The sequence below is a fragment of the Canis lupus genome, chromosome 34, assembly GCF_011100685.1.
Source record: "Canis lupus familiaris isolate Mischka breed German Shepherd chromosome 34, alternate assembly UU_Cfam_GSD_1.0, whole genome shotgun sequence".
In the NCBI taxonomy this organism is placed as follows: Eukaryota; Metazoa; Chordata; class Mammalia; order Carnivora; family Canidae; genus Canis; species Canis lupus.
The window spans coordinates 21,688,510-21,703,509 of NC_049255.1; the positions used below are offsets into that span (position 1 = coordinate 21,688,510).

The 15,000-nt window shown below is 37.6% G+C and overlaps 1 protein-coding gene across 3 annotated transcripts in view; it reads left to right on the top strand.

The window, feature by feature from the left end:
* TPRG1 (tumor protein p63 regulated 1) overlaps positions 1–15,000 on the top strand; it is a 136,901-nt gene that overhangs the window by 111,330 nt on the left and 10,571 nt on the right. For all 3 annotated transcript variants that reach the window (XM_038583680.1, XM_038583681.1, XM_038583682.1), the window contains one exon: positions 11,189–11,342. In XM_038583680.1, coding sequence (XP_038439608.1) covers positions 11,189–11,342 — 154 coding nt within the window. The remainder of the gene's footprint in view (positions 1–11,188; positions 11,343–15,000) is intronic.

Here is a 15,000-nt window from a genome sequence, read left to right on the forward strand (position 1 = left end):
CTGTCACACTGAGGGAGTGGATAGAAGGACTAAAGAATAAGGGAGAGGACCCTAGGTCTTTACATATATTATTGCTATGGGCCTGGGTGGAGAAATAAAGCTCTGTGGTAGAAGTAAATCTTAAGTGAAAACAAAATCATAAATCCCCAAGCTTATATGTATGCAAAGCAATACAATTGCAACATGCAGATTAAAAAAAAAAACACAAAACAACAACCAAACACACAAACACATGCAAACCCACTAGCTCATATACCCCAAAACAAATATACACTGTGGAATGTAGGTAAATCAGTTCCATTATATGAAACATCTAGATTTCTTTTTTTTTTTTTTTTAATTTTTATTTATGATAGTCACACACACAGAGAGAGAGAGAGAGAGAGGCAGAGACATAGGCAGAGGGAGAAGCAGGCTCCATGCACCGGGAACCCGACGTGGGATTCGATCCCGGGTCTCCAGGATTGCGCCCTGGGCCAAAGGCAGGCACCAAACTGCTGCGCCACCCAGGGATCCCACATCTAGATTTCTTAACTTTGCACATAACTTGTTATTTCACCCCATTTTCTTTCTTTGTCCCTCTCTCCTTCCCCTCCCCCAAATTTATGATTTGACAGTTTTTGGCGGATGCAAAAGAAACTAGCAAGAGTACAAAAGAATTCAAGAGAAATGTCTTATCTTCTGATTGACTTTTCAGAGCTCTGCTAAAGGAGTGCTTGAAACCTCCGATGAGAGGTGCCAGGCACACTACATCCAGCCTGAGAACAGTTCTGCTCAGTAGGTATCTGTCTCTTCATTTGCAAAAGAGGAAACAGACTATGAAGGTTAAAGTGCCTTTTCCAAGGCCACATAGTAAATGAAGGCACTAGATTCAAACCCAAGTCTGCATCCTCTCCCTAAAATCTCTGATTTCTTTATTATATCAAAGTACCTCATAAATAATATGGGTGTTTTTGGTGACCAAATTTTACTCATGATAGAGTGTAATCACTCTGGGCAGGGATGGGGGGCAGTGGCACTGAGCACACAGTTCTTGCTGAACAGTTTGAATAGCTCATGTTGACCATGACCAAGAGAGAACATGATATTGCTGGTGGACGATGTCAGTGTGTGGAAGTTAGAGATGGCCATGGTTTTATGGGCCCACATAACATACCTTATGGAATACCATAAATAAGCTTCCCCACAAAATGTTTTCTTAAGCTTAAAAGGGAAAATTAATAAGTATATCACATGTAATCTCTTGAAATTTGTCCTATTTCAAATTCCTCCAAAGTATAGAAAGCAAAATGTTTGCAGCTTTAGGAACAGAATTCAAGGGGGAAGTTGTGGGAGGCAAAGCTGAGTTTCTTCTGTCATCCAGAGCCCATGTGCATCATTGCCTTCCTGGGGGCCCACCACCCTGGCTACTTCCCAAAGGGCCAGGGAGGGTCTGGACCACAAGTTTGTGGTAACTGGTCTCTCTCATTGTCTGTATGTGTATTCCAGACAATCTACTCTCCATCTTGAAAGGAAGTAGAAACCAAGGAGATTTTTTAAAAAATCTGTTTTTCTCAGATGCTTTTCTTTTTTTAACTTAGCTACCCTGTGCCTGTTGAAACTGGCTATTTGGGGTGCTCAAAAGCAACTTCCTCTTCAGAGAGGAGACCAAACTTTACACAAACCTGAGGCTAATGTGATTTGCCAAATATCCCCATTTGTGACAGGGGGAGATACCTCAGAATCGTTTCCTTTATTGTGTGGCATTTTCCTGGATAGCTTTGCAAGAGTTGCACTCTCCTCTGTCCACACAGAAACATTTTGGCATGGAAGGGATTCAGTGTAGACCTGGCATGCCAGATTCTGCAGCCTAGTGCTTTTAGGGCAAGGTCATAGATGACCTACGGGCAAAGGTACAGCCCCTTCGGTCCTGGGTATTTCTCTAAATTTGTCATTTTAGGTGTAACCCCCTTAAATAAACAGAGAACAATTGAAGAGCTCAGTTTTAAACAACGCAATTCAGAAATGTAGATTAATGAAAAACAAAAGCAGCAGCCTGGCCCATTGGTCTGAGGGAGTGAGTATTTTTGTTCTTTCTTTCTTTCTTTCTTTCTTTCTTTCTTTCTTTCTTTCTTTCTTTCTTTCTTTCTTTCTTTCTTGTAAAGATTTGGTCTACTTATTTAAAAAAACAATGATTTAGTGTAAATAGATCTTGTGGGGGGAACCTATATGATTTAGGCATGGACCCTATTCTTGGACAGCTCACAGTTCTTTTGATGATATAAGTCAAATATACACAATAATTTCATGTTAGTGAAATGATCACAAATGCTGTAAGACAGGCTCAGCAAGTTGCATTGTTTGGCGGGATGGTTGAGGAGTTGTGGCTTTGAGTTTGGGAAATGAATGCTGGAAAAAAAAAAAAAAAGGCAAAAAGCCTTGACTGTCAGGCTGGGGAATTGTTTTCTGAATTTTAAAGGTGCCTGGAAGCTCCCTTAAGGTTTGTGAACTGTTGAATCAGCACTGTGGAGAAAGGTCAAAGAAGGTGGATTTGTTTAGTTGAAGAAAAGCTACAAATGAAAATGTGAGCTCTGCAGTGCCCATCTTTGCCGAGGTTCGCGAGGGGAACACAGAGCTGGTTGGCATAAATGTTTGTTTTCATCTCTGTCCTGTACTTCTACAAGGTTCCATGGAGTTGTGGGGGTCTGTGGAACCAGAGAGATCCACATTCAAATCTTAGTTCTACCACTTACTGGTTGATGGCTTTGGACCTCTCTGTGAAACAGAGATTATAAACCAAACGTGTGACTTTGTGGTATGGACTAGAGGTAACAGATGTAGGGGTCTTAGCCCACTGCTGGTACAGATTAGTTGTGGCTGTGGTTGTGCTGGATGACAACATCTTAAATATGCAGTTGTTCACTTCTGTGTAAAAACAATACATGCTCATTACAGAAAGTAGGAAATTTTAAAAGAACGACAAATGATCCTATTGTATCAATAATATTAATACTCTAGTGTGTTGGCTTCAATCCTTTTATTGGAAAGGAAACAGATTTACTGTTGTCCTTGAGACTTGCCTACTCCCTGATTTGCTTTGCTGTTCACAAGAAGAATAGGACCTGGACCAGATAGGCTCTCACTGCCATTCTTTTCAAAACATCACTGTAGACACCCACCTGCTCTAGACTGCTCTGAGCACTGCTAGAAGCAGGCTGACTCTGCCAGAAATGCCACAAAATGTCCCCTTTGTCCTAAACATGTATGAAATGAATGAAGCCTTCTTTGATACCTTCAGCTGTAAGGGACTGTTCCTGCCTCTGAACCCTCATTACAATTTCATCTAGAGCATTTTCTCTGGACTGTACAGAGGATACTAGCAGAGATTTGCTGATAATGTTGTGACTCAGATTGATTTTTAAGTATTTTGAGAATTATACTCTAAATAGTTTGAAGGAGGGGCCAGTAAGACTCCTTATGCAGAATATGACAGTGCCAGTCTACCAGAATATGACCTTAAGGATGACAAAATTTCATGTCATCCCCATTGGTGGAAAGGTGGTTGTCATTATTAATTCTGGGATCAGATTTTTTTTTTTTTTCTAACAGGCACAGAACTCCAAATGGACTTTCTAAAACATGAGCCATTTAGATGCCCATCTTAAAGTTATTCACTATCAACGTTATTGGATTAGCTCTCCATTTAAATGTCATCTGTGAAACCAAAGGTTTTGTTATAAATTTCCCTTATAGGAGAGGGCATTGGAAAGAGTGTTGTTTTGTTTAATTATTTGCCATTACTACAAAAGTAATGCATTCCAAGATTCCCTGTCAGTAGAAGTTCAGAAAAAGCAAATTAGAAAAAGAGCTGCTGGAGTCAGGAACGTTGATGCGGCAAGAAACGGCAGATGATGAGAGAAGAGATGGCCCATATAAGAATGAAAAATGTGGCAGTCAAGAATCCCTTACAGTTTGGGTAAATAGCCTTACTCTTCATGTACAACAGTTGGCTTTTACAAAGGGATACATTGAAGTATAGGAAAATATTAGGAGGGGATTGAGTATGAACCTAGGTAAATTTTTAGATTTCAAGTCCCCATTTTAGTGAAATTAAGGGATCAAGGACATAGGACACAAATGGTTAATAATAAATCCCTTTTAAGTCTTAAAATTTGGTTTGCGGTAACTATTATTAAGCAAGAAAGGAATTCATTATTTTTAATATAATTTTTTTGAGAAAATAAGGATGTAAGTTTTAGAACGATTTATTTCCTGATAACCCATTCATACCGGTTCTGGAAAATAAAATATATCTGTATGTTATTTAAGTGAAACTCAAATGTAGGTTATGCTTGTCTCTGATGAGTCAGAAATGTTCAATTTGTACACCCTCTATAGAATATCTGATTCAATGTCTCTACTATTTTATAAGAAGAATGTCTTGGTCTTTGGGGCTTCTTTAACAAAATACCAGAGACTGAGTAGCTTATGAACAGCAGTTTATTCATCATACTTTTGGAGGCTGGGAAGTCCATGGTCAAGGTGCTAGCAGGTTTGGTCTCTAGTGAGGGTCTACTTTCCGGTTTGTATTGTGTTGCCTTTTCCCTGTGTCCTCATATAATGGAAGGGATGAGGAAGCTCTCTGGGGTCTCCTTTATAAAGGCATTAATTCTATTCATGAAGACTCTGTCTTTGTGACCTAATCACCTCCCAAAGTCATCACCTCCTTATTTCATCATCTTGATCATTAGGATCTCAACATATAAATTATGGTGGGACACAAACATTCAGACCATAGCAAATGGAAATGGAGGCTCAGGGGTGCTATACCCAGCTCTAAGCCACAAAGAAAGTTAGCATCAGTGATAGGTTTAGACCTAGGTTTTATTGACTGCTAGTTCAGGGCACTTACTACCATAACATATAACATTCTCAGAATGAAATGATATGGCATTCACACTCACAGGCATCCTAACTCATCTGTGAATTTATTCCTTTGTTCTCTGGTCTTTATTAAACATGGATTTATTAAGTGATTGCTATGTACCTGGCACACTGTAAGTTTAGCCTAAGTATTTGCTGCATGCCTGCATACATATGCATGTGTGCATATGCACACACACACACACACACACACACATACACACACAGTCTAACACTGTGAGTCACAAAATCCTATGCTGGATGTTTGGTTTGGACCTTAGTCTTCTTCACCTCAGCTCTGAACAAGGCCACCTCTAGGGAAAGCACATTTAAGTTTTCCAAGCAAATAAACATTTCTTTTAAGGATTTTCATCCTGGGAGATTCCAGAGCCCTTTTTTGTAGCTTTCATCCTCCTTTCTCTGGGTTCTGCTTTTGGTTTAATCCTAGGTCTTTTATTCTGTAGTTTAAGATCCTTTATTCTTCTAGGAGAAAACAGTTAAGGTCTCAGCAGCCCTATGAGAATTTCTCAGTCACTAATTTATCCTTTGACTTTTTGTCTAAGCATTATAATGCATATTATTCTGTGGGGTTTTTTTTTTTCCATAATAGATATTAACTTATTAGGGCAGAAAAGGAGATTAGAGATGATCTAGTTCAACTACTGGTTTTGTTAATGGTCCCCTGGAACACAGAGAGAAGAAATGGTTCAAATTTACACAGCAAGTTAGTCACAGATTTAGTCTTTGAACCTAGGCCTCCTACCTGTCGTGCAAGTTTTTTACCATGGCATCACACTGCCCTTGAATTCTCTTTAGGGACACTGCTGGTCTGTTTTACTTTCTCACTTACCTCTCCCTCAAGTAAAATAACCCACAGAATTTCTTGGTTACCCATACCTGTAAATGGTTAATCTTACCAAGCCCAAGGCCCTGGAAACTTCTGGGAGGGAGCCAGGTGAGCAAAGAGAGCAGATAAAGGCACCACCTGCTGATGGGTTAGAACAGCCTGGGGACACAGAGAGAATGTAAACACATTCTGCAAATCTTATTGTCTGACACTGTGCCAGCGTCTTTGGGTTCTTGTCATGGAAAATATTTCGTCTGAGGTCATTCAATGAGCAAAAGGGAGCATTGAATACCCTCCAGGGTGCCAACTCAGTCCCCCACCTTTTGTCCAGATTAAATAAGCAAGGGACTAACATTTCATGGTTCTAGAAGGCCAACCTTTCAACAATACAGGCTGTAAGGTAGGGAAAAAGGAGACATTAAGAAAATATATTGTGTTGTTCTGAACAGCTCTCTCCCCTGGGCAGCCCGCCCTCCTCCCCCGCAGCCTCCCTCTGTTTGCTCACCCATACTTACAAGCACACGCCCTGCGTTTAGAGCAAGAGTTAATGTCTGTGCTTCCTCATAAATCTCAGTTTGGTGCCTCGAGCTATGTTTTTAATTCTGTGGTGGAGCTTTGAGATTTGAGATGAGTAGAAAGGAGGGGCAGCTGATGAAGGCAATAATGGAAGCTGCCATTTCTCCTGGGGACTTGCCTCCTCATTCATGTCTTCTATCAGGTGTTTTAAAGCCTTAGTTCAGCATCTGTGAAGGCCAGCATGGAAGGAGAGTGGGAAGTCAAGAGAAGGAATAGCTATGCTGTACTATGGCTATATTGTACTATGCCAAGGGATGCAATGCTTTGAAGGTTGTAGAATGTGTGGAATGAGTACATTAACCCAGACTAGTGACTGTCTGGCATATTTTTCTGGTTCAGCTAAAAATTACTTCAAGGAGAGGAGTCTTTCCCATCGAAAATAATTTATTGTCTTACAAAACTAGTTATCAAAGTAAGTTTTCTCTCCATTCAACTTGGAGTTCCTTTTTTGTGTGGTTCATTTATTTTTCATGATTGGTCCTTTGGCACTTGAATGATAGTTTCTTCTGTATAAACCTCATCTCTTCAACATGCCTTTGCTTTTTGTGGTGTAGAAGGCAAATCTATTCGGCTGCTATGATAGTTTAAAGTAGTAATTGCTTAGGTTTCCACCCTGGCAACAACTGTATTTGAGTAGAATTCTGAGTCTGAGTCACTGAGTAGAACGTGTAATTAGCAAGACTAAAGGAGGAACTCTGATCTTTGAAAATTCTGTTCCTCAGTTTATATATCTATAAAATCAAAGAATTGGAAACACATCTCTTAAAGGGCCTTCCAACTCAGACCGTGTCAGTGATCCTAAAAGTCTCCAACTGTTATAAAGTCTCTTTTTCCACCAAATTCTTATGAATCCTTATGAAGACTTTCCTCTACTTCTAGATCTTTCTGGGAGGTTACAAAATTTATCAGAAATGAAGGGTACATTGACCTTCTTGCTTCTACTACTGTCAGAATGGAGGCCACATCCAGCTGACTTCCTCAGGATGAAAATGGGAACAAAAAAAATTATAATAGATGAACTTCTACTTCTATAATGAGATGTATGGGTTTCTATTTGTACCTGTTTGAGGTATGGGAAAGAGATGATAGTAAGATAGGCCCAGAGATCATCAGACCCTGAGATTCCAGAGTTCAGAGATTGAGTCTTACTCATTTCTCTACCTGCAATTCATTTCTCTACTTTCTCCAGCATATTCTAGAGAATATGCTAATTAAATCATGGAATCAAAGATAGACAACTTACGGCTGTTTCAGGGAATTGCCTCTGAGGCGATTTAAAAGATTATTTTTAACCTATTAGAAAAGTTTTATAGAACTATGCTGACTCAGTAAAGAAAAAAGAACTGTAGGGATGTTTAAAGCTGACTGGACATCTCTCTAATGGATTTAATTTTAAGCTGGAAATTATATACATTAAAACACTGATAAAGCAGAAGCTAAACATATAAGTATTCTGACACTCAGAATCAGGTGGAGGAAGAGGGATCAGAAGGTGAATAAAAATGTAGAAGATTCCAGAACCTTCTCTGTTCTAGAAATTTGCTTCTCTGGTTTTGTCTAAGTAGGGATCATGGTATTTCTCCTATTCTTTGTTATTCTGTTCCTCTAGTGGTTCTTGAGTTGGTGATCTAATTAAGCCTGGTTTTATTCTTTATCATATTTCCTGTTAACTTCATTTATTTCTACCAAAGAAGTTTTAAAAAATGCTGTAGCCGTTAAATAACATTTAAGTAATATTTTGGTTTTGGCATTTGTTACCTAGGAATGTACCCCTACTTTGATTATCTTGACCATAATAGCTCAGTGAAAAAGATCCATTCTTCTTACCCTGACAATGTAACTTTTTTGTAATTTCCCTCTTCACTCCCAGGGCTACCTTATTTAACTGTAATCTCATAATTGATAATATTAAATATATATAAAAATCTACAGTTCCTTTTGAGACTGAGATTCCCTTTCTGACCTTTAGCTAGGATCTCTGGGCAGGCTTTTTGCCCACAGATGATGACGGTCTCCTTAGGGCAAATCTTTTAACTCTGTGTTGATTGGAAGGAAGGCTATGTTGTGTAATAGCAGGACCTTCACTTGGAATGTATTTTGTAATGATAGCTCAGAATGGTGAAACGACCCCTAAGTGAAGTCTTGGGAGACCAGAGCTCTCACCAGCCCATTTCTGTGTGTGGTGATGCTTCAGGAAAGCCCTAATCCTTCTGTGTCAGTTTTCTCATCTCCAGAAAGAAGGCACTGGGCTTTAGCTTCTAAGAGCCCTTCTAGCTCTGACATTCTCTAGTTTATAAACATTTAAATGCTATTTCCATCATATGGTGGCTGATTTGTGTCTGGTAGGTGCTAAAGTTCCCTAGGAATTGTGGGACAATGCTCGATATGCTCTTTGGTAAGGGTGTGTTCAGGGGGCTAATCTGATACCTATAAGCTGAAGCCATAACCCAGAGACTTCTTTAGATCTTGTATGTCCTTAACTGAATGAATGTGAGAAGCATCATGATCATAGCTGTCTATACCATTTACACAGTTACTAAGGTCATGAGATGTCACATGCCATGATGGAAACATGCCAAAGAACATATAGTAAAACTGAGATTCAGAAAATGAAACTAGCTTATTCATAGGCACAGAGCGTTGTGTCAGAACCAAGACTCTTCTAACACAAGACTACCTGACATACTGTTCTTTGCATTTTTCACTTCACTTTGTTACCTCATATGATATCTTTCATGGTGAGCACAAGTAACTAATAAAGCACTTCTGGTCATAAAGACATCTATATTCTCTACCCTTTGTCCTAATGGCATTTGACAGAAGAAAAGATGATAGATTTTCATAGAACTCCGGTACTTAAGACTTTGCTCAGAAGCACTGCCTTAATTGTACCTTTGGAGAGACTTCTTAGTTGTAGATTTATCTTCTCAGCTATCACCAGTGGAGCTTAGGAGAGAGTTTGCTGAACTCGTATATTTAGAAGTATGCTACATCTCTGAGAAATGTCATTGCCATGCTTAAATTGATTGGTTATTTAGAAATAGGGTCCCTCTTGAGCTTCATGCTTAAACTTCATTTGAGGTTTCCCTAAGGTAAAAGAATATAGAACATACTTATTAGAGAAACTATCTTGGCAGATTTTCATTGCCTTTGGATAAAAACAAAATCGCACCCAGCACATAAATTGACATATGAAGCAGTAAATAATTCCATTGTGCAAGTTGTTTTAATGGATTAAAGCCAGAATGCTCCATTAACAAGCATGCATAGAATATTCACTGAGTTTAGAGTTTATTACCAGATAAGGGGGAAGAAAGAAAGAAAGAAAGAAAGAAAGAAAGAAAGAAAGAAAGAAAGAAAGAAAGAAAGAAAGAAAGAAGAAAGAAAGAAAAAAGAAAGAAAGAAAGAAAGAAAGAAAGAAAGAAAGAAAGAAAGAAAGAAAGAAAGAAAGAAAGAAAAAGAAAGAAAGAAAACAGAATGAGGAATTATGAAGAGGGTGATAAATATCAGCATAGCAGCTGGGAAAGTGAGAGGTTAGAAAGCGTACTTTAGAAGTATGTACAATATGTTTCTTTCCTCTTTTCTTCTTCTTTTTTGTTTTTTCTTTCTGGTGGAAGGATTAAGTATAAGAAAGGTTCGGTGTCAGCTTTCAAACATAATGATCAAAAATCCGAGAACTGGGCAGTAGAATGTGCCAGGCTCTTTTCTTACTTTCCTTTTGAAAGAAGAATCTCAGAGATCAGCCAATAGGGGAGAGGGGTGGCATATGTATATGTGTGAGATTGTGTTTATACACATATCTACTTGGATAAACATTCAGAAGCCACAATAGCATTCCCAAAGGAATTCTTCCTTAATACAGGAAGTGACAGCTTTGTGAAGGCACCACAATTAAGCTCTGGGTTTTTATTCTAGATCCCAGGATTTAATTTCTAGAAGAAATGAGAGCTCTATGATGTTCTATGGGGCTGTTTAGAATTACAGGCAACTTAATTTTAAAGCTTATTAAATGCAAAGCACCTGAGCTTGGTTTAACCTCCAGGGATCTCTTTGCATTCAGAGATGTCTAAAACCACAAACCATAAATTCTGATGGACACATGTAAAAGAAGAGACCACAGGAATTACAGTTTTGTTATTCAACATGGCCACACTCTCCTGCCACAACTTCCCTTCTATCACTCCCAAGCTTCTTGCTTTGTATTTAGGTTTACCAGATGACGAGGCCAGAGGCTATTCCAGACAGTATGTAAAAAAAGGCAGGCACAATTCTTTTATGAACTTTGATATGTTTGTTGCTGCAGCTTTGCTGGATGGGATATGTGCAGAGAATAAAGAACCATGAGATACAAAAGCTGAAGTGGCAGGCATGTTGAATTCATCATCATCATTCTAAAGTATCTTATATACACAACTATCCTTAATGTTCTGTGTCTCTTCTCAGTCATTTTCTGCTTGTGTTTATGACTGTCATTTCCCTTCTCCTTGAAACTGTCTGCCACCTCAGCACCTCCAGTTCCTGTCCCACCACCTTGAATTATCCTCTCCCTTTCTCTTTTAACCCTTACCATCAGAATATTGGCATGTGGTCAATATCGCTATTTCCAGCCCTGGCCTGTCCTCAGCACCAGAGTCACACTTCCAACTAGGCATTTCCACACAGGAATCTCAACAACACCTGGAACTCATGATGTTTGGAACTGAATTTATCCTTTTATTCTTACCTCCTAAATGTCTGAACAATCAATTAGTAGGCAGCTACTTAGCATTATTTAAAGGCTGACTGAGACATTACATTACTTTCCCATACTTTTTGTTTTAATCTAGTGGAAATGGCTAATCTAAAGGAAACTCCTTTTTATAGGAGACAAGGAGAAGGCCTTAGGATCTACTGGGGGAGTCTGGAACAGCAGTCCCTCTTTTCCCGCTGGAACCCGTGGTCCACTGAAGTGCCTTATGCGACCTTCACTGAGCACCCTATGAAATACACCAGTGAGAAGTTCCTCGAAATTTGTAAGGTAGGCATCACTCCTGGATTAAACTTTGGTGTTGAAGCTGTATCTGTATGCTCCTAAGACATGTACTGTTCCAAAAAAAAAAAAAAAAAAAAAAAGGTAAGATACAACCTTGAATTATACAAACTTTGAAAGGTTTATAGATCTCTTTTTTTAGTAAACAATGGAGCAGTTTTAGATATTAAAAAAAAACATAATATTTATATTAACCATATTATGATGTTTCCTTCCTTGCTTATTTCTTATCAAAAATTGTGTAATATCCATTTACAAATTGCAATACTTGTATTTATCTGTTTATTGCCGTCAGGTTACATATAATTTTTTGTATGTAATTAAATTCTAATTATTTTATTCAGAGAAGGAATGTAGGATAATGTGAAGTATAAACTTAGATATGGCTGTTTGGTAATTTTTGTCACTTTCCTTTCTGGACCTTGGTAGTCTCATCCCTAAAATGGACATAATGATCACTGTCCTTCCTTCTAACTTGATTGGAACACTGTAAGATTAAATGGGATAATGTGTTTATAAAAGCTTCATAAATTGTAAAGCAATTAAGAGTACTAATTGAGAGTATTTTTATGTCTTTCAATCTCATCTCCCCAAATAGATTTTAAGTTTATCAGTGGCAGGGTAAGTCCTTCTACTCTTTTTTTATCCTCCCTAGGGAAACTTAGGCAGTACTTGCATACTAAATAGGCAGAAAGTAAAACAATTGGAGCTGTAAATGCAGAGAAAGATTAAACTTTTATATTTTAAACAAAATCCGTATACATATAAGACTGTGCTTATAGACCTAGAAATTCTTGCCATCTCTGACCTTCCTACATTTACTTTTATATGCTGTCATTCACTTCTAAATATCACAATTCTCTATTTGCTATAAATTCAAAAATGGCAATATACATCTAAAGTCCTGTGGATGGATGGCGTGCATGGCATTGCCTGCATTATTTTCAACAATTCATGCAAGTATGTAATGTTATAAAAATAGCTTTAATTGATAAATCCCCTATTTTAAAAGGGATTTGAGGCAAAATAGATGTGATTAAAGGGTAGACGGAGTCTTTATTCTCCCTAATATATAGGTGGAGTTGGCTTAAATCCCTTCTGTTCTCAGAAAGGTCAATGGTCTTTTCAAGATTCATGCAAATATCCTCAGGGGCTTATGGACTCTGGGTTTACCTCCGGCTTATTGCAGGCACTAAGATAGTTCATTGTGTGGATCCTGTGGTAGCCCAGTTTTACAATGTTGCAACCCAAGCTTCCACATCAGCCCCTAATCTGACTCTACCACCCAAAAGCAACAAAACAAAACAAAATGAGAGCAACAAAAGCACTTAAACAAGGCCCTGATGTGAAAGTAGACTTGCTGAGGTCTTCAAGGAGATGGAATGGGAATTTACACCATAATAATTGGTCCAGACTTCACAGGGAATATCAGTTCTCCCTATTTTTAAAAACCCTTATTAAAAGTAATACTCTGATAGATTGCTTCATAATCCTCTTTCCTCTCCTCTGAATCTTGTCTTGCTCCTCTGCAAACATATGCCCTTCCTCTTCCCCTTCTTCTTTTTCTTCTTTTTTTTCTCTTTCTCCTCCTCCTCTTCTTCCTTTGCCTTCTTCTCCTTCCCCTTCTCTTCCTTCTTTTCTTTCTATTAACAGTTCAGAGTATTTTATTGTTTCTTTTTTTCTTTTTAACACCTGCTAATTCAACCCAAAATGCTTAGTAATGTATTTTTCCAAAGCCATTTCCCACCTTTAAAGGAAGTCTAGTTCTGGTCATTAAAATAATATGTATTTTTGCATTAATAGTCATTGTATTTTATTGTAAGTTAAAACAAATACCAACTGCCTTGGTTATTACATCCATCACTTCATGAGCCAAATCTCTTTTTCATCATACCTGATGCATTAAGTCCTTACTCCCTGAATATCCTTTGCTGGAAAACGTTCAGGGTAAGGAATTAAATAATAAGTTCTAGTAATTGCAGAGAAATGGTGCTGCATTACTCTAATTCTTGATGGTACTTTGCTTTATTATGATACATATATGTACAATCAAATAATTTTAAAAGGAAGATCAGAAGTAAAATGTCAAAAGGGGAACAGAATAATTTTTTCCCAAATACTGTGAATGTGGTTAGTAGAATGGAGTATTAATTTTATACAAGCTTTCCTATAAGTCAAGGTGAAAAGGAAAACTCAGTGTTTATTTTACATAGCTCGTATTAAATGGGAGTAAGAATAACAGGTGTGCTTGTGTGCACACCAGCACACGTGTGCATGTGAGTATAATGCATGGCTGTTAGTTGGTTGGTTGATTTTCAGTCAATCAAATTATTTTGTGGGTCTGTTAAGTGTACTTCCTTTATGACTTTTCTCTTTAAACTATTCTTCCAAAGCTTTTTTTTTTTTTTTTTTTTTTTTAATTTCCTGGCAACAGTCTGGCACTTTTCATTTGCCAAACTATTTCTTATTCAAAGGCCACCCCAAGTCCCAACTCTCTATGAAAACAAGTGATCTCCATCTGTGATGTGAGATGATGAGTACTCTGATCCAGTCTTAATTTCTCTTTTGTTGTTGGTTTTTATGTCACAATATTATTTGTGTTTAGGATATTTTCCAAGGTTGACTTTGATTAATACTCAGTTATATTAATGTAAAAGAGTAAATAAGAAGAAAGATAATTCTGAGGACATAGAATTCTGTTATGTATTTTGGCACAACATAAAAATTTAAAAGGATGATATAAACTAGTTTTTCCATTCCCCTATAAATGAAATGAGAAAAGTAGAAAAATAGGGGTAAAATGTATAACTAAATCAAATACGTGAAGCAATTTAATTCAATTTATCAAATCTATTACGGCACAGGAAAAGGAATTCTGTAGAGCTGGGTTATACATAGTCAAAATTTTTAAATGATTTACAATATAATGGGAAACTTATTTTAAAAAATACATTTAATAAAAAAATACATTTAAAAAATCCCAATTTATTCTTACTCAGAGTCTTTTCTTGTATAGCACATGCTATTTATTTATTGACAATTATTTTCTGACACCCACAAAGTACAGGTATTATTGTTCAGGATACAAACAAAAATGAGACAAGATTCATGTCTTTGTGGAAGGCATTGCTTAACAAAGGAAGTAGATAAAAATGCAAAGATTTTTAAATGAGTACTAAATTGACTAGAACAGAAGTTTAGATGAAATGAAGAGGGATAGAGTCACATGAAGGTACCAGGAATGTTCTTAAACACAGAATAATTTATTTTACCTGGAGTTCAATCTTACATATTCCCTATCATGATTGCAATGGCTCAAATAATAGGTATAAGTGCTTAAGTTAAGGGCAGTTGGAATGGAGAGAAGATAAAGAAATTTTGAGACATTTAAGACAAAGAATTAATGGAAGCAGATAACTTACAGGATATAGTAGTAGGTGGAGGAGAGAGCGAGGTGGAAGATAATGTGGTTTCTGGCTTCGGTAGATGGTGATTCCATTTTTTTTTTTTTTATTGGTGTTTAATTTACCAACATACAGAATAACCCCCAGTGCCCGTCACCCAATCACTCCCACCCCCCGCCCTCCTCCCCTTCCACCACCCCTAGTTCGTTTCCCAGAGTTAGCAGTCTTTACGTTCGGTCTCC